General features: G+C 33.5%; 1 protein-coding gene across 1 annotated transcript; it reads right to left on the bottom strand.

The window, feature by feature from the left end:
- Nucleotides 1-810: 810 nt before the first annotated feature.
- Nucleotides 811-6,015, bottom strand: si:dkeyp-92c9.2 (uncharacterized protein LOC571482 homolog). The gene is made up of 2 exons (XM_056479999.1): nt 5,598-6,015; nt 811-3,744 (listed from the first exon to the last, which is right to left on the bottom strand). Exon 2 carries the CDS (start codon nt 3,626-3,628, stop codon nt 2,675-2,677), a length of 954 nt encoding a protein of 317 aa, XP_056335974.1. The 5' UTR covers nt 3,629-3,744; nt 5,598-6,015; the 3' UTR covers nt 811-2,674.
- Nucleotides 6,016-26,699: the final 20,684 nt, after the last annotated feature.

The following is a 26,699-nucleotide window of genomic DNA, read 5'->3' as shown; positions in this document are numbered from 1 at the left end:
TATTAAACAAATATTTAAGTTCTTATTTATTACATAACAGTAAAAAATACAAGTTATGTCCTCTCTGCTTATTTCCAGAGTGAAATCTCTTCTGATCTGAATGCCAATTTGTTAATATGGCATTTTCAGCTCATTCTAGCCAATAGCTGGCAAGGATCAAGAGCGGATTATCATTTCAGCATGTGGGAGAAGGTGCATGCATGTGCACGTGCATATTACTGCATTTGCAATTACTAGCCTGAGATTGTATTTGTAATGGTTGTGAGTGAGCTTGTGTGCTCATATTTAAGAGCATGCGTGGGCTGCAGTAAAAGTTTAAAGTTGTTTTTGCGGGGGGATTTGGAATATGGCACCCATAACCCTGCCTTAAAACGCCACAATAAGATTAACGAGTGCTTGCCGTGCCACATGCTGCTGTCTCTGCTCTTCTGTCTGAGCACTGACACAAGAAATCCTGACCCGAAGAAGAGGGCAACTGTTGTATCAGCATGTGCATGGGCCACTGACAATATTTACATTGTAATTTTTTATTTTTAAATTATACGATAAATGGTTTGGAAGATTTATTTTAATTCTTTGTCTTGCTTAATCGAATTATTTTCAAATTAAGATGCAAAATAAGAAGTTAAGTCTTCTTTACAGAACAATGGATCAAAATGAAGTGAGTTCATGCTTATAAGAACAAAAATCTGCCAGTAAGGTCAGAAAATATGCTTAATTCGATGAGAAAAAAATATGTTTTATATGTCGGTGGTGAAAGACAAGACAAATTTTAATATAATATAATATAATATAATATAATATAGGCAGCGCAGTGGCGCAATAGGTAGTGCTGTCGGCTCACAGCAAGAAGGTTGCTGGTTCGAGTCTCGGCTGGGTCAGTTGGAGTTTCTGTGTGAATTTTGCATGTTCTCCTTGCGTTCGCGTAGTGTATGAGTGTGTATGGATGTTTCCCAGAGATGGGTTGCAGCTGGAGGGGCATCCGCTGCGTAAAACATGTGCTGGATAAGTTAGCAGTTCATTCCGCTGTGGCGACCCTGGATTAATAAAGGGACTAAGCCGAAAAGAAAATCAATGAATGAATAATAATAATAAAAATAATAATTAAAAGATTCAAAATATTCAATTTTTGATAAATGTTTCAGAAATTTACTAGCAAAAATAGTATCTACACTAATATTTTTAGTGTGATGCCTTCATCTGTTTGATTTTTTGACAAACCCCCACAACATTTGTTGTTGAGATAAACAATTTCACTTTTGAATTCAGATTTAAGGAACTAAACCCAGAAAGAAACTGACATTGAAATCAATGTTCCTCTAAAGAGAGAAGATGCAGATACAAGTAATAAGCAGTATTTGACTGCACCTGATCTTTCGTTGGAGAATCCAGGACTATTTATTCATATCCATCACGCTCTAGCAGGATATCATATACTTATAGACTCATTCAAACTTGACACGAATTTTCAATGACACTGTACTGTTACTAAGACGTGCAATTCAGAACATAACTTAGTGTGTATGGCCTATATGGATTAACCATTCAACCTATAGAGCTGGCGAGCAAGGAGAGGCATTGAGAATTGTCTTTCAGTGTGTGTGTGTGTGTGTGTGTGTGTGTGTGTGTGTGTGTGTGTGTGTGTGTGTGTGTGTGTGTGTGTGTGTGTGTGTGTGTGTGTGACACTAATCTGTTAATCTTGTTAATGCCATTGCAGCTGGTGCCCCAAAGTCCAGCACATGAAATAAAGGAAGGGCGACAAGACAACCAACAGCTGTTGAAGCTCACCGTTTGCTGCCTGTCACACACAAACATACACACTCCCACTAACATTGTCCTTGTTGGTTAGATGGTTTTTCTTGTAGTTTCTTTCAGAATAATTGTTGAAAATGTAGAGGAATGAAAGGTTAAACAAAGGACTTGTAACTACATCAGAAAAAGGCAGGGTTTGACAACAGCTTAAGTTTCAAAAGGACAAATTTCTCCCTTCTTTTTGATGTTAATTCTCAAAGTATTAATGTGTTTAATTTTTTACTATGATGGGCTTGAAATGGTGGGATCAACTTTGCGTACACTCTTTTTTAAAAAGAGCCTTTCAAAATAAAAAATAAAAATTAGGGTTCCACAAAAAACTGCCAGAGAACAATTAGTCTAATATCTAAAAAGTATTTTCATCATCGTTTCATAATCATTACCTTTCCCACTATACACTCTTAAAAATAAAGGATTTGACAGCAATTCCATACTTGAGCCATTTGGGTTGCACGAATGTTTCAATGATCAGTTCTTACAAGAACCATATATTTGTAACATGTCAATGATGAAAAGAAACGTTTCCCCCTATAAAGAACGTTTTGTAGACTGGAAAAGTTTACTTCGTTCTTCAGGGTATGATCGAGGCCAATTAAGAAACTTAATTATTAAGATTGTATGGTATTGTCATACTATATGCTTTCTCTTCCCACTGCAAAGACTATCACAGATGGTAGCAACACCAAACCAACATAACTCAGCCTGGACATTCATACAGGTCTAAACTGGTCTTTTCAGCAGGATTGTTTCTTACAGTAAAAGTGAGTCCCACTGTTGTGCGACAAGGCATATAGGGGGCCAAAGTGATGTTGTGGGATGATGACAGTGTTGTTTTGCAGAGAAAATCTGCCAGTTCCTCTTTTCACCGATCCAAAACTCTAGCGTAGTCCTGCAAACTGCAACCTCCTTCACTCTTTAGATCAGCAAAGACCTGCGTGAAGAAATGTGGGTCTGCGTTGATGCGCAGCATCTTGGCACTGGTCACATCAATAATGGCCAGACAACGGTCCCAGAATGCCTCTTTACCAGCCTCCACCAGGAAGGGCTTGAGCGGGTACGAGATCTCGTTCCCCATGTAGGAGTAGGACAGGTACAGACAGGTGAGTAGAATTGCTTGTAGTTCGTGCTCTGAAGAAACCGAATCACCATCCACCACATCACGACACAGCATGTACACAAACACCACATTGGCCGGAGTCACAAAGGCCTGGTCCTGCCAGCCCTGGAGCAACAGAGAACGGTCCACAGCACGCAGCCACAGGACTGGATCAGCGGGAGAAAGGTGTTTGAGCCGATAGCAGCGAGCACACAGAAACTCACCCAGACAGCGGAGCAGCTCACTAGTGGAAGCCTGGACGATCACACGCTTGGGTGATGAGGTGCATGTAGGTGCAATCTTCTTGACAGAAGAAATATGCTGCGGTTTCCCGTATCCCAGCCCAACGCCCAGGCCCAGACCAGCTGGACCATCGTAGCTAGTGAGATTGGCACAGGAGAGAGACTTCTTCACATTTTCGCGGTTGAGGTGCAAGATTGGATCCTTCTGGTAGATGTTATTGTTGTTGAGAGGGGCCCCAACGGCCCCTTGACCTCCAGGATAGGCTTTTTTGGACTCTCCCCGCTTCTTGGTGGAAGCCACTAGGCGTTTCCAGGTGAGAGCGGGGAGAAAGATAGAATGGCCGCGTTTGAGGCTGCGGTCCTTTTGAGTGTTCAAAGAGCGGCTGCTCAGGCTCGGGTAATGACTTAGAGACCCAGGCCGGTCATCGTAGTAACCAGGTTTTCGAGGACCCGGGGAGAGGGATAGGACGGTACCCATGACTCCACTGAGGTTTTGACACAACCAGATGTGGGCTGTTGTGGCTCAAAAATAAAGTGCTCGTGCCTCACTGTTGGAAAGTCAGGACTGGGCTGATGAGAAGCATTGATGAGTTCCTGAGAAGATTATATGTAGAGCATTATAAAAATAAATAACACCTTCAAATTTTCAGTTAATAAATAATAATTCACAGATAAAATGCAACTGACATTCATTTTTAGATAACACAAACTAATACTTTAAATGAACTTGTATTTTTACAGCTTTAGTATTGCCAAATTTTCATTTCAATTTCAGTTTAATTGCATCTTAATAACTTCATGTGCTACAGTTGCATTTAGCAGATTTTTTTTTTTTATAGTTTTTGATCAAACAAGTAATTAAGCAATTAATAAGCATCTATTTTCTACATAGTGTTTATTGCCCAGGTGCATTATATGCAATCAAATAAAGTTGGACTGGACACAAATACGCAACTTTATATAAAGAGTAGGAAAATAATATTTATGATGTAAATTATAACACATAAAATCATTAATAATAATAAAATGTTAATATTTTATATAATAAAAAATTTAAAAATATATATTTTAATCTGGAAAAATTTAGCAAAATGTATTAACACATAATAGCAATTATTTAGGACTCTACATTTTTCTTTGTGTCACTTTATTCAACTGCATCAAATCTTTTTTTTATCTGTGGAATACTGATAAATTAATTTCCTGGAATAAAAAGGATAAAAAGTTATCCATATTACATCTGTTTTATTGTAAGTTAATTAAATTTAACAAAATATTGCTAATGCCTCCAGATCATCTTTTTTTTCTGATAGTCTAAAATATAAGTAAAATATGAGTTGTGAATGAATCACCAGAGCCTGTACTTTTCAATGGATCAACCGACCAGTTGACAAAACTGGTCTGAATGATTCGTTCATGAAAACAGCTGATCCATTTGACTCACTGATGACTCAATTGAGCAGTCGAAGAATTTACAAGTGTTAATGACTTCAATTTCAGCCTGTTTCTCAGCTAGAAATGAATGTCATGAGATGAGTTACTATATATAAACATAAAAATATAGATTTTAAGGTGTTTCTGTCTGTTTTGAAGTTTAAAATCATGAGTGTTCTCATTTATCACAATTACATTAGGAGACAAAACAGCAGATTAAAATGTCTCCACAGAAAAATCATGCTGTTTGAATCTAAATGAGAGCAATAAATCTAAAATACTAAGAAATGTTCATCATCTTACTAAAAAAAGCATAGTTAGTAATGAAAACCTGATCCTTAATTAACTATTAAAAATCTTCAGTCTCTCTTTTTTGCACAGATTATCACTGTACTAATTGCGTAAATACTGGAGAGTTCTTTTACTGATAATTCCAACTAATTAGCCTCAAGAGAGAACAGGGCAGAATCTGACCCACTTAATTTGCACTGCATGACCATTTGAACCACAGGTAAACAAGTTCAACCAGACTATTTATTTGAAATATTTCATTTACACAAACCCTCCATTTTTACTTGATTTTTACTAAAAACCTAATTTATAATATTAATTGATGTTGTTTTGTACAGCTAGCTGTATTTGCATATATATATATATATATATATATATATATATATATATATATATATATATATATATATATATATATATATATATATATATATATATATATACTATTTTATTACTGTAGTTATAGACCTATTAGTTATCAAGTTTTGTGTTCGTGTTTGTGTTGTGTACTTGTTTGCATTAACATGCTGTTGTGTACCTGCATGATAATGTGTATACTGTTTACATCACCATGCTGTTGTAATTTAATGAGATTTAAACTGGTAATTAGACAGAGCTGTCAACATTAAAGTTAGTACTAAATGACAAAACCATCTAGTACGATTAACTGATTAAGGTTTTACATTATCAAAACAGTACCAACGGGGGAGTGTTTTGCTCACCTGTTTGTCGGCCGTCCGTGGAGCTCATCAGTTCACCCCTGCAGCTTCACTGCGTCCCGCACAACGTACCGCACGCGCTCCCTTCATTAACGTTTGCATTAAATCTTCCTTTACTCGACAGCAGCTCTTCTGTGTGCCCTCAGGTTCACTGTTGTCCTTCTTGTTTAAATATGTCCATTATCCAGAATTGCAGCTCCTCAAGTGTCCTCAACAAAACGCAAAAGGACTTGAATGAACGGGTTTACACCGCATCAAACTTTCATGGAAATGCAGCTCCATCTCTCATAGTCCACTTTAAACCAGCAGCTGATGAAGCCCGAGTATGTTTGTGCGAGTTACCCCAAAGTATAAAAAAATATGCAAATACGCAGACTGGGCATCTGTATGTTTATATGAGCGCCTCAGCGATGACTTTGACAGCAGTGTGTGTGTGAGTGTTCTGCTCTTCTGCGCTGCACATCAGTCTGTGTTCGACTGAAGCTCCTCCTCCATATGTGACGCACCAATAATATCAGCCCATTCACTGGCACACAACTGCTCAGATGCGTCTGAACGGTCTGAACACATGTAGTGCTCGACAATCATAAAAACAGAGGTCTCAACAAGATTTTGGGAAGCTGAGTTATTAAATAGAGGCGTCGTTTAACAGTTTGGCATTGATTGATTGATTGATTGATTGATTGATTGATTGATTGATTGATTGATTGATTGATTGATTGATTGATTGATTGATTGATTGATTGATTTTCAATTTTATTTACAAGTCTTTGAACAAATAATGCAGCGTAAATGAACAAAAGATACATTTTTGTTAAATCTCTAAATCAATAAGTAAAATCTGACAAATCCCAAAGATTTATTGATACATTTATCCCTATACAGTAAAGTTTTTTAAAGTATAAAAGTACCTAAAAACCTTTAAAGAAAATGCATCCTATTTTGTTGTCCAATGACATTTGGGGAAAAGATATATAAGGTTTTCTGATCATCCAAAAATTATCAATTTATTTATTTTGTTTATGGCTAGAGTTTAGCGATTTAAAAAATTGTGGCAAAGTACAAGACATTTCCAATACAATTCATTAGCTTTTTAAAGCCGTGCTTTGATGTTTAAATAGAGTCTTTTAATAAAATTAATCCTGTTCTAAGAATGTCTGGCAAGTTTTTGGTATAAACTGCAGGCATAGACAGAACAATCGGGACTTGTTGAGTATAAAAGCATAATATGGAGCTGATATAATCAGTAGAAAAAGATCTGTGTCACTTTATTACTAAATCGCTCTGCAAAAACGACAAAGTTCTCTGAAAAAGCCGGAGGCCTGACATTTTAAGCAAACAGGGTCACTGAGATTTTTTTATTCACCACCCGAATGAAAAACGTCACCACTGAACAAAGTAAAGTTGTTGCACATTTGTTGTTTCTTCCTAATGGATTAATGAGCTGATGGCAATTAATATATTTTTTCACTGATCAGTGTTTTTTTATTGACACAAAATATAGGCCTTGTGAATAAAGGACTGCACAAAAAACAAACAAAAAACCTCCCCCTACTTCCTCTTGTTGTCCTTTTTGGTCCACAGGTGCACTGAAAAAAAATAATTCAAAGATGATTTCATGGATTTACTACATTTTTTTAAGTTAAGTGTTTGTAAACAATTTATTTGGGCTAATTTTAACAAACAAATTTAAACAAACTAAATGTAAACACACAAGTTATGTTGAACATTACTAAGTTTAATTTGTTTGTTTAAATTTAACACATTTAAATTGTTTGCAACAATTTTGCAGACATCTTTTTTTTTTCAGTGTAACCTGTCCAGACATTTAAACTTATTATGCTGGTGTTGGATTGCCAGGAGAGAGAGAGACATAAATTGTGTGATAAAGAGATAAGCTGTCTTGAAATAGACCGTAGTGGAATAATAAGATATTAGAAATATAACATTTCATCATGACATTAAAGGCTAGTAAGGTTCCCTTGTGATATAAATGATTTATTAATCACAAATAAGATTGCGTTTTACATTCAGTTATATGCTGCCCTCTAGTGGTGAAATGCAAAAAATGCCTGGACAGTACGTCTATTGAACTGTAAAAAAATCGCAAATGACCTCATAAAACACGTCTCATATTAAAATGTCCTTAGAATAGAAAATTGTGTAACATTTCCAACATTCCAACCGTTCCAACCGTGTAATGCCGTTCCAACATTTTTAGAAAGTGAGAAGTGAGGATAAAATGCACTTTAAAATCTTTATTTATTTGACAAAACCAAGACGATCTCTGAACTTTTCACTAACAAAAATGAATTGTATTCTGTAATTACAAACAAATTTGTGATGGCTGCAGTCACACACTCTAAAGAACATGTTTGAAATTATCAAGTTGGAATTTGATTAAGATCATTAAGATCAGCATATACAAAAAAAATAATAATATAAAAATAAGGGGAATGTGTTTTAAAATTTTAGTGAATACATTAAGAATTTTAAAAAGAGTATTAGTAAGTTTATTTGTGTGAGAAAGTGAACTCTTTTCAGTGACACTTAAGAATCATTCATTTAATTAATATTACATTATACTCAACTGTAATTTTTAGTATACCTTTTACATCTGAAGTACACCACAAGAGAACTTTCAATACAATAAAAAATCCACAAGAGGTCAAAATTGCACATAACAAACTCCTTGCTCCCATGAGTGTTTCTTTAAAAATAGCTGTTTAAATATAATCCTCTCTGATTAATGATCCACAAATAATGACTTGTTTTTTTCTGATCACCTTGTGACGCAAAATTGATCCTAAATATAGAAAAAGGTGCAGCACCTCTGACTTTCAGCCTGGAAATCAAACACAAACCCAAGGACATAAGTTTTGATTAACAACCAGGTTGAAACAGTCCCTTACACTCAATGAATTTAATAAACAAAATAAACTCAATAAATTCTTCAGAATTTTAACATTGCATTTTTTTTTTTTATTTATATAGTGTTTTTGCCATTGTGTTGTTATTTTTTGTGAAATTTTATTGCTTCTGAGTTAAATATTTTGTCTGACTAGATGGCGACAAGACAACCTATCTAATGCAAAAATATTAGCATATGAAATAAAGAATACCCAGTCGTCAGTGAGATCAGTTTTTCATGATTTTTTTGAGAAATAAAATGTCTGAATAAAACCAATTTTGTAAAGCTAAACTTTTACCTGTTGATGTTTGGGGTGAAATCTTTGCAGAAATAAACTAATGAATTAGCACTCAATGCTGTTGATGATGTGACAATAAAAGGTGATTTGAGGATTATGAACCTAAAAACATTAATTGTAGAATATAGGAATTATTACTCTCTTCTAGAGTGTTGCTCTGGTTTTGTGTACAAGATTTTTCTTTTAACCTGCCAAGATATAACTGATATAACTAATAGAAGCTTTTGTTTAAAAAACACACATTTTCATAACATTAATGTTAATGCAAACTGGAATAAAAAATAAGGATAATAAAAAAAGAAAAAAAGAAATTAAAAATAAACTTTACAGTATTGTATACATTTACAATTAGACAACATCAATTGTAAAAATAATTCAATTATATAAATACCTACATGATAATACAAATCAATAATCTGACATATTTATAGTGGTCTTCTACATAAATATGAAACCAAACTATATTGGTGATCACATTTAAACCTGTTTTTATTATATAAATCTGTTAAAGGGGAAAGTCTTCATTTTTATTTATTTATTTTTTTTCAAAATATGTGATCATAGGTAGCCATGTCTCATAAAATTTTTGGACAGATCTCTTCATTAAATATTTAATTTTCAATCATTTTAAATATAAAATCAGATCACACATCCACACTGAAGCTTTAGGTGGGGCTACTGAGTTCCACTCAAGTAATATTCTTCTCCTCGCTAAGAAAGTAGTGGAGGCGAGGTATTTCAGGTATTTCAGTTCCAATGTCCTTTAGACTCTCCTTTAATTCTGTCAATTAAGTGTGGTTTATTTATAAACTAATTTCGAGAGGATCACCTGCTTATGATTGAACACAGCTTGTACCGCATTAGCTCCGCATATCTGCACCAATCAAATGAATACTGAGTCTGACACACTATAAATTACCTGAGCTTTCTGCTCCAGTCATCTTCGTCTTGAAGAATCCCCCCTTCCACACCTATCCTTCGCTTATAGGGTGGCACTGTTGCCTCACAGCAGGAACGCCACTGGTTCAGCATTAAAAGATTGTAGAATTTTATCCAGCAATGAAGCAGGTGGTAGGTCAGGAAAAGTTGAGCTCTGATCTTGAATAAAGTGTCAGACTTGAAAATAATGAAGTAAATTGGAGTGTGACAATTTAAATTTTATAGAGAGGTCACTAAAATTAGTGAAGGTGTTGTCTAGAAGCCCCAACATCTGGCTAACCATACCTTCTGCCGCTGAAAATATGTTAAATCTATTTAGGGAAGAAATGGTTATTACATAGAGGGCTTAGCATAGAAAAATCGGTTAGTTTGTTTCTATCTTGGGACCATATCTTAAGTGTAGAGCATATAACAGGGTTTGAAGAATATTTAGAGGGAGAAAATGATAACTTCGTTGTTATTAATGTAGAAATACAGGCATTTGCTTCAGCTTTATATCAATCAACCTCAGGCATATTATACCAACTAACAATTTTTTGGGGGTTAGCGGCCCAGTAGTTACTAATAAAATTAGGAAGCACTAAACCTCCCAGGGGTCTGTTTCTTTCAAGAAGCTCCTCACAGGTTCTAGGATTCTTCCCATTACATAAGAATGATAAAATAGGGTTTTTTTTACTATATGGAAAAAAAGCTTTTGGGAGAAAACCTGGAAGGGACTACACAGCCTCATTTCCATTATTACAGCGCTGCAGAAATCAAGAACAACAAAAATAACACATTTTCATTATGCATCGTGTGTTGTTTATTTCTTTATAATATAATTGGTAATATGTTGTTTTGCTAAAGATTTATACAGTATCTTGCATTCAATATTCCAACAGCTTTTCCCAGGGAAAGTGTAAATGACCATAATGAATATGATTTATTTAAGTGAAAAGATGAATTGATAACCTTGCAATTTGTAGAAAGTTTTTTGGCAATCCCCTATACTGTATAGTATCAAAAGTAAACATTTAGGAGAGCCCTGCCTTTTATTCTGAGTGTATAAGAGACCAGTAGAAGTTGTAACAGATTAATGTGATTGTTGTATCTGTTTTGCATGCAGTTTATTCATTCATTCATTCATTTTCTTTTCGGCTTAGTCCCTTTATTAATCTGCGGTCGCCACAGCGTAATGAAACGCCAACTTATCCAGCACATGTTTTACGCAGCGGATGCCCTTCCAGCCGCAACCCATCACTGGGAAACCCATACACACTCATTCGCACACTTACATACACTATGGACAATTTAGCCTACCCAATTAATCTGTATCGCATGTCTTTGGACTGTGGGGGGAAACCAGAGCACCCGGAGTAAACCCACGCAAACGCAGGGAGAACATGCAAACTCCAAACAGAAACGCCAACTGACCCAGCCGAGGCTCGAACCAGCGACCTTCTTGCTGTGAGGCGACAGCACTACCTACTGCATCACTGTGTTGCCCTGCATGCAGTTTGATTGAATTATAAATATATATATTGATCGCAGTTCTTGATGGCTAAAATATAGGCTTAGTTTATGGCTTAGTTTGATGTTCAATCACTTTTAATACCATTACTGCTTCATAAATGATTTCATTTGAAATCTTACTGAAATGTGACTGTCTCTATTTGTAGCACATACAGATGTGTTATGCAACATATTCTTCTTTTTAATTTCAGAGGCCTTGTTTAAAAAACTTAAAAATGAACCTCTCATGAGAAATATTTTTGTTTCAGTCTGAAATAAAGCATATCAACTTATCCCTTGTCTGACTTCTGTTACACTGAAAAAGAAAATGAAAAGCGAAATTTCACAGACCCAAATCCCAATATCTGCAAATCTTAAATAGTACAGAAATAAATAAGTTTCCATCCACTGTTGAGTATAATACTTATATAACACATGGTAATGATGACAAGTCCACATTTATAATCCTTTAGAAGAGACCAGCATCTTCTGTCAGAGAAACTGTTTAACCATCCTGAACCTGTACAGCATCAGCTTCACCGTGGCTCTGAAACAAAGACATTATTTGTCATATCTGTTGCAAATTTGGGTCAAATAAGCCAATATTTAAGTCAAATGTAAGTTTTGAAACAACCCCACAGTTTTTAGAGTGTGATGTTGCTGGAAAACACTGAAAAAAGATCTGTGTTTAGCAAAAGCTCAATGCTCCGTCACTGCCTTGAAGCAGTTTCTGTTGTTTACAGAAAACTGCTGTTTTTCTAATGTTAACATTGATGAATCATGTCAGAAGAACATTATACGAAGTAATCTTTGTATTGTAAACTATGTATGAACTATAACAATGTAAATGACATGTCAAGGGTGAGTTTTAAGAGCTTAGCCACTCCCTGCACTTTAAATTATACAATGTAAATGCACCAGGATATGAGTGTGTGGTGACATGCTGTTTGGTATGGAAGGCGGTCAGGGCCAGAAGTCTTTAAATGAATGTGTGGAATTGGATCATACAAAGTTTAACCATGTCAGCAAGCAAAACAGCCAATGAAACCGCTGTAACTCCTGCTATATTTGCATACGTGATGCCGTAGTACATTGGTTTCTACACATAATGTAAAAATCATGAACGAAACATCTTTACTTCCTATCACTGCATTAAAGAGAATCCAAAATATCCCAGCCTGGCCCAAGCTGTCATCATTCAGCCTGATCTCACGAGAAAACGTAAGTATTTTACGTTTTGTCAGTTTAGTGTCTAATTCATAGGAATTCGTACGAGTTCAGTCATACGAAATTGTACGAATTTAAAAAGGAGGCGTGGCACCTAACCTCACCCCTAAACCCAACCGTCATTGAGGGATGAGCAAATCGTACTAAATTATACGAATTAGATCGTATGAATTCATACGAATTAGCCACTAACTGAAAAAGTTTTGAATTGCCGTGAGATTGTGTTGCATCATTAGCTGGAGCCACAATCCTGCCCAAACCCAACCTCAAGAACACAATCGTGACTGTACACCTCTTTTTGTAACATTACATAATTTATGAGAAAAAAGTGCAATTACACATTTATCTCACAACCTATTTGTTTAAATGAAATGAATGAAGCTGTTGTTGCTTTTTTTTTTCAGAACATGACAATTGATCAGAATAAAAAAGTATATTTTCATAAGTTGTCAAATCTTTCTTTCGCTTCTGTAATATTCAGGTCTGGACTTCATATCGTGACTGTCTGCGTTTCATCAGCTGTTCTTTTTCTCCTAAAAATAATATTTCACTGGAATAAAGTGTGTTTCAGACAATTATCTTGCTGAAAAGTAAAACTATTTAAAATGACGTGCTTTCTTGAAAGAATTGCATAATGGATTAAAACCTGTTTGTACCTTTCAGCATTCACAATCCCATCAATTTAGACAGCTTTGCCAACAGCATTGGCAGAAATGCAGCCTCAAACCAGGACAGAGTTTCCAGAATGTTTCTGAAGGTTGAAAGCAACCTCCAACTCTCTCCAACTCGTTCTTTTGCGTGTCTTTAACAATTAGACCAAAATATTCCAACCCGACCTGCATTGTTTGTTTAAATTATATTCATTTGTTCATTTTGGCTTAGTCACCACAGCGGAATGAATCGCCAACTTATCCAGCATATGTTTTACGCAGCGGATGCCCTTTTAGCTGCAACCCATCACTGGGAAACATCCATACACACTCATTCACTCACATACACTACGGACAATTTAGCTCACCCTATACCGCATGTCTTTGGATTGTGAAACCGGAGCACCCGGAGAAAACATGTTCCAACATGGGGAGAACATGCAAACTCCACACAAAAATGCCAACTGGCCCAGCCAGGCCTCGAACCAGTAGCCTTCTTGCTGTGAGGCGGTTGTGCTACCCACTGCGCCACCGTGCTGCTGTTTAAATTCTATATATTCTAAAATTCTATCACTAAAACAACATATGCACAGTACACACTTACATAAGCAATAAATATAAGCAAAATATTTAAGGAAGTTGTACCATTTTAACATCCCATCTAATGTTTTATTGTTTGTTGTTTACCTTCTAAGTTATGTTTTTCCATTTGACATTTTGCTTTAACTATACTAAATGCACAACATTGGATGTTGATGTACTACAACTATGATTAGGCTATTTTTATGTGACAACACTATTGCTAGTGCTTAGCGCTGAAGAAAGAAAAGTGAAATACAGAAAAAAACATGACTCTTCTGCTTTATGTTATAAAGAAATATACACATGATGTTGAGGGAGGAAAACATATGCCAGGTTAATTGGTGGTTCATTCCACTGTGGCGACCCCTGATGTAGCAGGGAATAAGCTAAAGGAAAGTGAGTATGTTTTTCTATATGATATTGCTTTTCATAAAACAATTCTTCCAAAAATGGATTGCAAATTCTGTCATCATTTATTCACCTTCAACTTCACCCTCAACAAAACCATTAGCATTTCTTTCCTCTGCTAAACACAAACATATATTGAATAATGTCAGAAACGTATTGTGTTTTCCCTCCATACTAAAGATTTCCAGTTTTGGGCATACTTCAAAATATTTTTCTTCATATATGTATGTGTGTGTGTGTGTCTGGGTGTTCAGCAGAAAGAACGAGACCCATAGAGGGTTAAAACCATGCGAAGGGTGAGTAATTGGTCATAGAATTATCATTTTTGTGTGAACTATTCCTTGAACGGGTTCAAACTGTGCATGTCTATGCATACTAAAGCAACTCGTTAATACTAGTTTATTGCTGAAACTCATTTCATTGCAAGATTGAGAAATTTTGACCAAAAATATATATTTATTCCATTTAATACACACAATTTGGAAAATGAATAGATTAATTTATTGTTGAGATACATAAAATATTGTTGAAAATCTCTATGTGGCTTTATTGTTGATTGAAGGCAACAATTAACATTTACACAACATCAAATGTTTACACTACACTCATAACATGAGTTGAGTTTTAAGCAATGCAACCTTTCCCAGCGATCACTATAAATCATTGCCTTTCATGATTTGACACTGCAGGAACATATTCATCATATGTAAATGAACCGAATACACTGTGTTTAATCCTAATTGAATGGTAGCTTTATGAATTATGTTTACTAGCATTAAATCCAATCTTTGTGTTATGACATTATGCAAGCATTATGTTCAGAATTGTAAACAGTTCAGTGAATGAAGGGCTTCAGTGGACGTTAACTAACCCAGTTTATGTATTTAATCAGCATTGTGATGTTGATATGCCATGCATTGTTCAAATTGAATAGATCTAGTCGACGTCAGCTATGCAAGTACCTGTAAGACTCCAACATAGGCAAACCTATGAGTCCTTCTGAATATAACCCTTGGTTGCCTAGATCAGCTTGGAATTTTTTTTTACTTTAATACAAATTTAAAAGGTTATCAGTCATCATCATCATCATCATCATGATACATGAATTTTCCTAAAGAATATTTGTATATTATTATTAATACTAAAAATTTATTTCACATTTTGCTGACAAATGCAAACTTTATTTTAAGCCCTAAATTGAGATAAATAAAATGTGCATAATTATAAAAATGATTTTAAGTCCACTTAACAGTTCCAAGTTACAATGGGTTTACTGACTTTTTTAAGTAGTCAACTTGATTTTAAGGCAATAGGTTTACTCACTTTTTAAAGTAAAGTAAGTAATCAGTGTACGTAATAATCTCAACTAAATGCTTAAGTACAATACCACATATACAATGTGTATCTAATGCATGCCAATAATGATGAAGCATTCAATTATACCTCTCCTATCATCTCTGTGGGTTCATCATGTAGATCCCAGGTTGGTTGCCATGTTGAATGCCTGGTTCTCCCTGTACAAGAAGCAATTTAGTACATTTTTACATCTATCAGTGGTAAAAGAATCAAGCATCTTATATAATGATAATAATGAATATGAATCTCATTGAAAATGCCTGTTTGGATTCCTTAATACACAAGTTATTGATAAAAAAAAATGTAGATTAAAAAAAGTTCTTTAAATTTGAAAATCTGAATCATAGATTGAGTTTGAATGGACAAAAAATATGTTTGTTTTTTCAAAGAAATACTCCACTTTTAAAAAAGGTAAATTTTATAACTCCCCTAAGTTCCCCCAATTTTTGAATCCATTCAGCCAATTTCTAGGTCTGATGAGAGCGCTTTTAGCTTAGCTTAGCATAAATAATTGAATTGGATTAGACCATTAGCATCTCGCTCAGAAATCACCAAAGAGTTTCAATAATATTCCTATTTAAATCTTAACGACAATTTCCCAGCCTGATCTCATGAGGAATGTAACTATTTTACATTTTGTCAGTTTAACACAGTCGTACGAAAATGTATGACCCTTAAACTCAACCATCATTAGGGGAAAAGCAAATCATACTAAATTGATTGAGATGAGATTGTACAAATTCATACGAATTTGCCACTAAATCAAAAAAGCTTGAATTGCCTTGAGATTGTGTTGGATTTTCAGAGCTTCTGCAAGTCTTTGGTCATTTTTCAGCCAAATGCTAATGGTCTAATCTGATTCAATTATCTATGCTAAGGTAAGCTAAGCTAAAAGTGCTCCTGCCAGACGTTGATTGGCTTAATGAATTCAACAATATTCTACTGGTTATGTCTAGGGAAATTGTGAAATAAGTCTACTTTCAAAAAAAGGGAGTATTTCTTAAACTGAACTTAAAATCACAGAAGTGTTGAGTGATAGTGATGATCTTACAAAAGTCGGGTAGTTTGGGTTTCTCTCAGGTGCGTGTGACATGTATGTAGGATTAGCAAGATGCTCTTTGAATGATGTTCTCTCATAAGGTGTTACAGTTGTTGGTGTTGGTGTTTCTTCCTTTTTCTCTTTTCTCCTACAGCACCAACAACAACATATCTGGAATGATAAAAAAGGCATATTATATTAAACAATATCATCACTTGTTCTGTCATCACATTAGCATACTTTAAAAAGAGAATTGTTCTTAGTAATTAAAGTGGATAGTTCATTTACCATTTCCTCATTTGTTCCAAATCTTTATAAGTTTATTTCTTTCTTATGTTGAACACATCATGTTGGACAATGTTAGCCACTGATATCCATGATAGGAATTCAAAGGCCACATTCTTTAAAATATCTTCTTTTGTGTGTGTTCAGCAGTAGAAAGAAATGAAAATAGGTTTGAAACCACTTGAGGGTAAATAAATGGGAAGTAAATTTTAATTTGTGTGTGAACTATCCTTTCACTCCTAACAGAGTGTGATGTTTTCAGAATGTAACAGTTTATGTTTATTTTACATTTAATTCCTTTTTGAAAAGTACCTTTTAATGAAGTTTTATATTCACTTTTGTTGTCTGTGAAATATGGTTGGGGTGTGTTGACATTTATGGACGGTCATATTGTATTGATTGATTAAATATTTCTATTTATTATCAATTTCAAATAGAAAAACACAGTACCGTTAAAGTTATTGTCAACTGCTATACATGTGCTTCAATTATTTAGCATACCAAATTAAGTGTAATTATGTTAAGTATGGCAAAACTTTATTGCACATTAGTGTTTTATTTCTACTTTCCTTGTTTATTTGCTTAGGTCTATAGTTATTTTTCTTTGTTGTTAATTACTTCTATGCACAGCACCAATTTCTGCTCCATAAATTTATCTTTCTTTGAAATTCCTAATTTCTTAGTTTGGATTGACTTATAAATGTAGCTGCTACAAATGTACTGTAGTTAATTTGACTATTCCTTGTATTTCCCTGTTTATTAAAAATATGTTAAACTACACAAAGCCCTGACATTATTAAAAAAAAAGATGACTTAAAAAAAGAAAACTTTGACTTTAAGGTAAAACCTTCAATTTGACATCATTACACAGTGCAACATGTGCTTAAGTGTGTTAAAAATGTCACAAGTATCACAAATCTTTCTCCTAAAGTACACTCAAATGCTCTTTTGTTTTATTGTGACATTATTATTATTATTATTATTATTATTATTATTATTATTATTATTATTATTATTATCATAAGTTAAGGTTCTTTAGAAAAAGACTGACATACACTCCAAGTGCTTATTCAATACAATTAAATGCATTTTGTGAAACCTGTGAGTTTATGAAGTGAAATGTAAATTACCAGTATTAAGATGATGATGAGAAACACTATGCAGATGCAGGCTAACACTAGCAATGCAATGGCCCAACCAGGAAGCCAAAAAGTGCCACTTCCTGAGTAGGAACTTGCTGAACCCGAAGTAGTTGTGGACGGTTGAAAAAGCCATTTAGGTGTGACAGTTTCTGCATTGTGAAATAAACAGATTTTAGAAATATTTGTTTATTATTGAATTATCAGCACTTGGAAACATTGAAAGCTGACATGTAACAGCAAATTTACTGAGACCATCAAAACAGTTTTTCCAAAGGTTTTAGGATGACTTCATTCAAAATGTACACACAGAATATGTGCTGTAATTTATCACATTGAAGGGGTTGTTCACCCAAAATTTTTATTTTTTATTATTTACTCCACTCTATTTGTAACAAACATGCATGAGTTTCTTTTTTTCTTTTAAACACAAAAGATAATATTTTGAAAAAGGCTGAAAATCATTGACTTCAATAATATTTGTTTTTCCTACAAAGGATGTCAATGGTTTCCAGCTTTCTTTAAAATATTTTAGTTTGTGTTAAGACCCCTGATGAATAAAGGGTCTAGGTCGAAGATAAATGAATGAATAAGCTTCTGTTACACAATATAGAAACTCATATAAAAAATAAATATTGTGCAAATTTTTATTTATGGGTAAACTATCACTTTAAATATCACCCATGGAAATGACATAGAATGTAATATACTACCATTTTATGAATCATGTTGAAACAACACATTATTTCCAGGAAAGCTTTAATTGAACAATAATAATAAAACCATGAAGTAGGATTGCAAGACATAATACATAATTGTTAGACTAACAGATTTTAATGGACACTAGATTTTATGATGAATACTCACCATTGGTGTACTGTGCGTTGATGACCATACCATTTGGTAGAGTCTTATTTTCTATGGCGTTCAGGAACAAATGTTTGATGACAACATTATTGATAAAAATTGTCTGGAACTGGATGGTACAATTTGCAATCACAGACCCCTTACTGGAATCAAGCAGAAACAGCATTTTGTGAATTGATTTGTATAAATTAAGCAGTAACATTGCTATAGAAAAACAATTGTAGCTTCTTTTTCACTAAGCAAGATTTTTCTGATAAATATAAAAGAACATTTTTGGTCCCTCTGAATATTAAGTGGCCTTAACTAGTATGTACATGCATGAAAAAAATAAATACAATGCGCTTATTGTGTTCATAATGTGTTAGAACTCTTGTGCTCTTGAGGTTTGGTGGTGTGTGTGAGTTTAGGGGGGGGGGGGGGAGGGTTAAGGTGTAAGGGATGGTCAACAATGTATACAAAGGTAACTACAGAAATTTATTACAGATGAAATTACATGCAAGTGTTTAATCAATCATAAGTACAATGTGAAAATATGTATTTACACAATAAGCGCATTGTAACAATTGATTAATTTAAGTGCCATCAGGCCACCTAATAATAAAGTGGGAATATTTTTTTTAATGTGAAAACTGGTAGCATAAGACATCCATAGTAGGAAACAAAATTACTATGGAAGTCAGTTTTTAACATTCTTCTGTGTTCAAAACTGAAACAGATTTGGAGAATGAGTACATCAGGATTTTTTTATTTTTTTGGGTGAAAGATCTCTTTAAGTGTGAACTAAATGTAATATTTATGAACATTTATATTGCATGTTAATTGCGAAGAAATAAAAATGTGTTATGAATTATAAAAATATATAAATAAATAAATAAATAAATAAAAAAAAAAATATATATATATATATATATATATATATATATATATATATATATATATATATATATATATATATATATATATATATATATATATATATATATATATATATATATATATATATATATAGCTAGACAAACTTCTGAGAGTGTCAGGTTCATCTCTAGGATTTATCTGATTTGCTTCTGTTGTCATTGCTGTATAATTAAAATGGTTGGCTAAATGAAATGGTAGCATTTATGGTGAAGTAAAATATATTCGAAGGTAATTTCTATCAAACCCTGTATTTAAATTAGTAAATTAACAATATAAGAGGTTAATAACAGAGTTGAAAATAAAGCAATATGCATGTGCCATATGTAATATCAGTGTACAGTAAAGTTTATATAAACAATTATTTAAACTGCTTTTTTAAAAACTAAATAATATTATAATATTGCACTTTTACATTGTAAGCTTCTCTGATGTTAACTTATTATTATTTATAACAAAGACAAAAAACTTAATTAAATATTTTTTTTTATGTATAGGAAAAGTCATGAAATTTCATCACTCTTAACGGATCATCATATCATTTTATCACCTTTCACTTGTTCAAATAAAAAAATTCTGATGAACACAAAATATTTTGATGAACACACTAAACTATTTTGGTCCCCACTGGCCTCCATGTATTTTTATTTACTTTATGGGGAGCATCAACTTTTTGGTTACCAACATTCTTCAAAATGTCTTTTCTTTTCAGCAGAAAAAAATAACTCAAGCAAGTTAACTAGTTATTTAAGAATAAATGGTGAGTAAAGTTTACATTTTTTTGAATGAAAGTTCTCTCTAAGTCAGGGATGGGCAAACTCGATCCTGGAGGGCCGGTGTCCCTGCATAGTTTTGCACCAACCCTTATCAAACACACCTGCTTGTAGCTTTCTAGTGATCTTGAAGACACTAATTAGGGTGTTCAGGTGTGTTTAATTAGTGTTGGAGCAAAACTCTGCAGGGACACCAGCCCTCGAAGATCGAGTTTGCCCATGCCTGCTCTACGTACACTTAAGTCACCATTTTACATTTTATTATCTGCAAATACAGATTAAGCACAATTCTGCTTTATACTTTATTATTATTAATTGCAGTAGTAGTAGTAATTATCTAAAGTCATTCAGGACCAACTGACAAAAAAAATAATCAGTTGAACTTTTTTGTACCTGAAATGCATACTATTCACTCCTCTGTAGCTGTCTTTTGTAGAACAGGTGGGGCAGTTGAAGGCGATGTCCAACTGTGAAGGTCAAACAGGATCAGGTAAACAACTACTGACATTACACTGTACCTAAAATGGCTGCTGTAATCTGTTGAAATAGTATTGACATTCATTGATAGATTAAAGCCGAAACTTACAACACCAGTAACCTCTGTGTACATGTTCTTGTAGTACTCTGAGCCCGTGTTGAGGAGCGAGTCATTGAAGATCCGGTTGTTGATCTCCATGCAGAGGGAGAAAGAGTAGAGCGGTGTGGGGTAAACCTGAGCCTCTGACTGAAGCCCCTGGATGATGTTCAAGATGCTCAGGTTCTGGGCACCTACAAACAGCACATGTTTAATTGCCGTCTTATCTACTATATAAAGTATATCATGATTCATGTTTTACAGGTTTTATGCATTTCGTTTGTATCATGAAAATGTGATGTCTCCTCCACTGTTACGTCCCAGGACATATTTGTTTTCATTTTGTATTTTCTCTCTGCTCTACTCTAGTAGGAGATAATGACCATCACCTGTTGTCAATGAAGAACTGCTCACTGATTAGAGGATGAGAAGAGCTGTAGACATTTAAGCAGCATGTCTCCTCTAGAACAGTGTGTGTGGAGGCTCTTTTGTGAGGCTTTACATTTTTCAGTTGATCTTTTAAAGCAGGGATGTCGAACTCAATTCCTGGAGGGCCGCAGCCCTGCACAGTCTAGTTCCTGCCCTGCTTCAGCACACTTAAGCTGCGGTTACACTGGGCTTTTTCTTCCATAGTCTTCCATTCATACGCACTTGAATGCGTCAGACCGGAAACGAAGGGTCATGCGTTAAGTTTCGCAGTTCGCTGCGGTGCAAAGTTCAACCTTAGTGAACTCTGACCTGCGAAATCGCATCACTTGACTGCGTGAGACCAATCGAGGATCAAAACAGGACCTCTCTGGATAGAAATTTAAAACATGGAGCAATCGCTCGCTTTTTTATGTCTAATAATCTTGTTTAATCCCGCCCCTTTTCGTAGCGCCGTACGATAGAATTTTGCACACACAAACTCTGGTGTGACCGCAGCTTTACCTGTAGGTTTCAAACGAGACTGAAAGACTTAATTAGTTTGATCAGCTGTGTTTAATTAGGGTTGTGGCCCTTCAGGAATTGAGTTTGACATCCCTGCTTTAAAGTATTATATGTTGGTTAGGAGCTTTAATTTGTTTATGTTCTTTTAATGCTGTTGTCAATCTTATGTAGTTTTTGCCTTTTTCTTTTGTTTAGTCTGTTGCGAGGTTGCTTTTAGGACCTCATTGCTGACACACACGCACACACAAACTCCACTAACATTCTGTTGCATATCTGTGTTCACCTAGACCAGGGGTGTCCAAACTCGATCCTGGAGGGCCGGTGTTCTGGAGAGTTTAGTTGAGATCCTAATCAAACACACCTGAGCCAGCTAATCAAGCTCTTACTAGATATTCTAGAAACTTTTTAGCAGGTGTGTTGAAGCTAAACTCCGCAGGACACTGGCCCTCCAGCACTGGGTTTGGACATCCCTACCCTAGACAGAATTAAGGGAACGTATAACCTCCAACAAATCTGAATGTTGAAAAATGTACTTTTCAGGTTAAAAGGTTAATTAAAAGGCATTTTTTATAGTTATTTTGAGTTTTTTTTATTTTTTAATTTTAATAAATGATGGCAATGTAATGTTTTCTGGGTGTAATATTAACAAATAAATAAGCAGTACTAATACAGAACTACCAATGTTTATATATATATATATATATATATATATATATATATATATATATATATATATATATATATATATATATATATAGTTTTAATAAAAATTTAAACATCTTAAACTAATGCTATCTCAAATTTTTAAACTAGTCATATGTTTGAGAAACGAAAAGTAAGATAAATCATAAAGCCTTTCAACCACAAAAAACATAAAAGCACAACTTAAACTCTACAAATAAATAAATAAAAATTAAATATATTAATAAAAAGCTACTGACTCAATTATATATTTTTTACATTCAATATTTAGAATTTGACAATTTCTTTTAAATGTTAGTGTTTATGTTAGTTTGTGTAGTGTTTATCTTAGTTTATGTAGTGTTTATGTTCAAATGTTTTGTTAGTTTATTTAGTTTAAGAAGTGTTTCATAAACGGTTCATTGACAATAGTCCTACAGTACAATGCTGGATTATCTATTATTTCTGGATGTCTGTTATTTAAAATGTTTATTCAAATATATACAAATGTTATTAAATGAGACATTCAGACAAACTAAAATATATATATATATATATATATATATATATATATATATATATTTATTTTTTTTTTTTTATTTTTTTTTTTCTTTTAACTAAAATTCTTCACTTTAGTTTGAATTAAACAGGTTTATCCCTTTTAATAAGGTCTTGAAATTACTTTTGTCTTACTGCCTCTTTTTAAATTTATTCATTTAATACAATTTTTATTACCTTTTTTTTTACCACGTACGGTCTGTGACAGGTTAGCATATTCTTTATCTCTTTTGAAAAGTAACATAAGAATTATTGTCACTTCTAAAATCTAGAAGTGTGAAACAAGAAAGCGGGTTTACTCTTTTTAATGATTTCCCTCATTATTTACTCATTATTAATATTTTCCGGCATTTCTGAGTTTCTGATATTTTCTATTTTTTATTTACTTGACCTATTACAATCTGTGACAGGCAAGTATATTTTTTATCATTTATGAAAATATAAATAAATTAGAAATTTCTACAATCTACCCCTGTAAAATGAGAGAAAAAAAAGAGTAAAAATGTTTTCCTAACAGTTTGTCTGCATAACATCAGTGTTTTACATGGATATTTGATTGAACAGAAAAGTCGTAATGTACCTGTTGCAGAAAACAGCAAAAAGCACAATGCTGCTCCAGTGTAATGTACCCCAATGACCTTCATCCTGAAGAAACTGGAGCTGAATTTAATTCACTGAATGAAGAAGTTATTCCTCTGGCTCAACAATGTCTGTAATACAGTCTCTTGTGTCGAGTGATCTGGTGGCAAATGAAGTAAAAAATTTGATTTGCACAGCTTTTATCCAAGGACAGACTGTCAGCTGTCAATCAAACGTGGATGAAGGCGTGGCTTTATGGAACCTAAAGTTAGTAACGTGTGATGAATCACCTTAATCTTTCTGTTTCACTTCATCCACTTTTTCATTGTTATTCAACAAGATCCATGGATTGTTTGACCTGCACGCACTACACTGAGAATTCTGCTTGCGTCAAAGTGCTATGACTAGGCTGTGTTTGACCAGGGGTTAAAGCATCTACAATAGTTTGCTGCGCCTTCACCAGAGGGATACGCATGTTACTTCACTGCACAGGATGTGTTCTCATGGAAACACAGCAAACAATACTGGTTTCAGGGGGTTTTCATGATCTCTTCTGAAACAAAAAGTTCTGGTATGGTACATATCTATTGTGGAGACATGATTAAAGATTTTATTTTACTGAAAATATTTAGTATAAACTAAAATCTCAAACAATATATATTACTTCAAATGTATATATAAAAAAAGTATTTATGTATACATTTGCATATGTGAAATATCACGTCAAATGCTGAAAAAAATATGGGAATGTAAAATGCTAAACCAAAAATTTCAACTGAGGATTGTTTTTAAGTTCCACTCTACACCTGTCGTAATTGGAATTTGTTGCCATTTTGGAAGAAACGTCAAATAATTCAGCCTGATCTCACGAGAAAACGTAAGTATTTTACGTTTTGTCAGTTTAGTGGCTAATTCGTACGAGTTCAGTTGTACGAAATTGTACGATTTTAAAAAGGAGGCGTGGCACCTAACCCCCCCTCTAAACCCAACCGTCATTGAATTAGATTGTACGAATTCATACAAATTAGCCACTAAATCAAAAAGTTACGAATTGCCGTGAGATTGTGTTGAATAATATGTACTGCTAGAGAGAGGAATATGGGGCGGCTTGTGTCAAGAAATTTGATTGATGACGGCCACGCCCCTTTTAGGCGGGACTTCCGGTTTAAGCCCCGCCCCTTTTTAATATACATTTAATAATTCCGGTAATTAGATTCTTATCAGTTTAATTAAAATAATAATTCCGGTAATTAGATTCTTATCAGTTTAATTAAATGAATAATTCCGGTAATTAAATTATAATTCCGGTAATTAAATTATAATTTCGGTAATTAAATAATAATGCCGGTATTTATATTCTTATCAGTTTAATTAAATTATTATTAATGCCTGTAATTAATTCTTAATTGTAATATTAATTTAAAAATAGATATTATAATATTAATAATTAGATTTTAATCAAATGAAATAAAATATATCAACCGTTATTAAAACCATATTTTAATTATTGTACTACATTATATTATATTTTAATTATTGTACTACATTATATTATATTTTAATTATTGTAATACATTATATTATATTTTAATTATTGTAATACATTATATTATATTTTAAGTATTGCAATAAACTATTTATAATTATATACTATTATACACTATTATATTATACTAATATATTTTATTATATTTTAATATAATTAATAAACTATTAGTATCTCCCACCTGGTCTTGCCTGCGCTCTGGTATGACCATACTGGCTCGATGTGTGTGTGTCTGGTATGGGTGTTGGGCTGGGTCTTGGTAATTTGAAGACGTTTGAAGTCTGCTTGTGAAAGATAGAAGACATATCTGATGACTGTTACAATGCAATCGCTATATGCTACTATTTGATAAGAGAACGTAATGGTTCTCACCGGCTGTTTAGGCATGGGTGTGTCTGTGTGTGTGTGTGTGTGAGAGAGCGATGATAAGGTAAACTTATCCTTTAGACAGCATCCCGTCAACTATTTGTGAAAGATATATATATATATCAGAAATGGAGCATGTATCTGATTGATATGTTGATAGGTGATTAGAAAGTGTGCTGATATTGCATATCTATATATTCACATGCAGCCAACTGTGTGCAAGTGTGTGTGTGTGTGTGTGTGTGTGTGTATGCCTGGGTCTGGTTGTGTCTGCTTGAATTCATGACACAGTATTTAATGAATCTGCCTTTATTATTGCTCATTAATAGGTTATGTTGTTTTCACATTATTACTACATTAAACTAATACATATTTTAAGACAGACAAAAGACCATCAGTCATATCATTTTAATGTATCTTTTATCGAAACTATCTAATTAAAATATATTTACAATATTAATCCAGCAAATAACAAATCTTAATATGTACTGACGTCAAACTATCACACCTTGTAAAACAATTTATCTAAAAATGTAATGTTCTAAACTGTTGGTTGAAAAACACAGATGTAAAATCAAGTTGTCTTTGTGATTAATGAAAAGTTTTATTAGGAAAAACATTTTAAACTGAATGTTTTTCTTTTGACTAACACATTTTCAAGTATATTAACATGCATGTTCTGTATTTTATGGCACACATTGTAGTATAATTAATCTAAAAACGTAATGTTTTGCACACTGGTCATCACTGGTGTAGATTTGAAAATAAATGATTTAAAATAAAAGATTTACTAAAAGGTCTTATCAGTCTTTAGACAGTATTGTTCTTTTAGTTTCAAAAGGTAAATAACATGTATTACTCATAGTAATTGTACTGCTCACAATTGAAGCCAGGCAACTTAGTTACGGAATTTTAGATTCAAACTGATTTGAATTCATTGAAAATACTTGATAATATAAAGAGAAATATAGAGATTATTCCGAATATAAAACAA

Source organism: Danio aesculapii, chromosome 19, assembly GCF_903798145.1.
Source record: "Danio aesculapii chromosome 19, fDanAes4.1, whole genome shotgun sequence".
In the NCBI taxonomy this organism is placed as follows: Eukaryota; Metazoa; Chordata; class Actinopteri; order Cypriniformes; family Danionidae; genus Danio; species Danio aesculapii.
The sequence above is the reverse complement of the archived record's forward strand: the minus strand, read 5'-3'. Positions and strand labels throughout refer to the sequence as shown.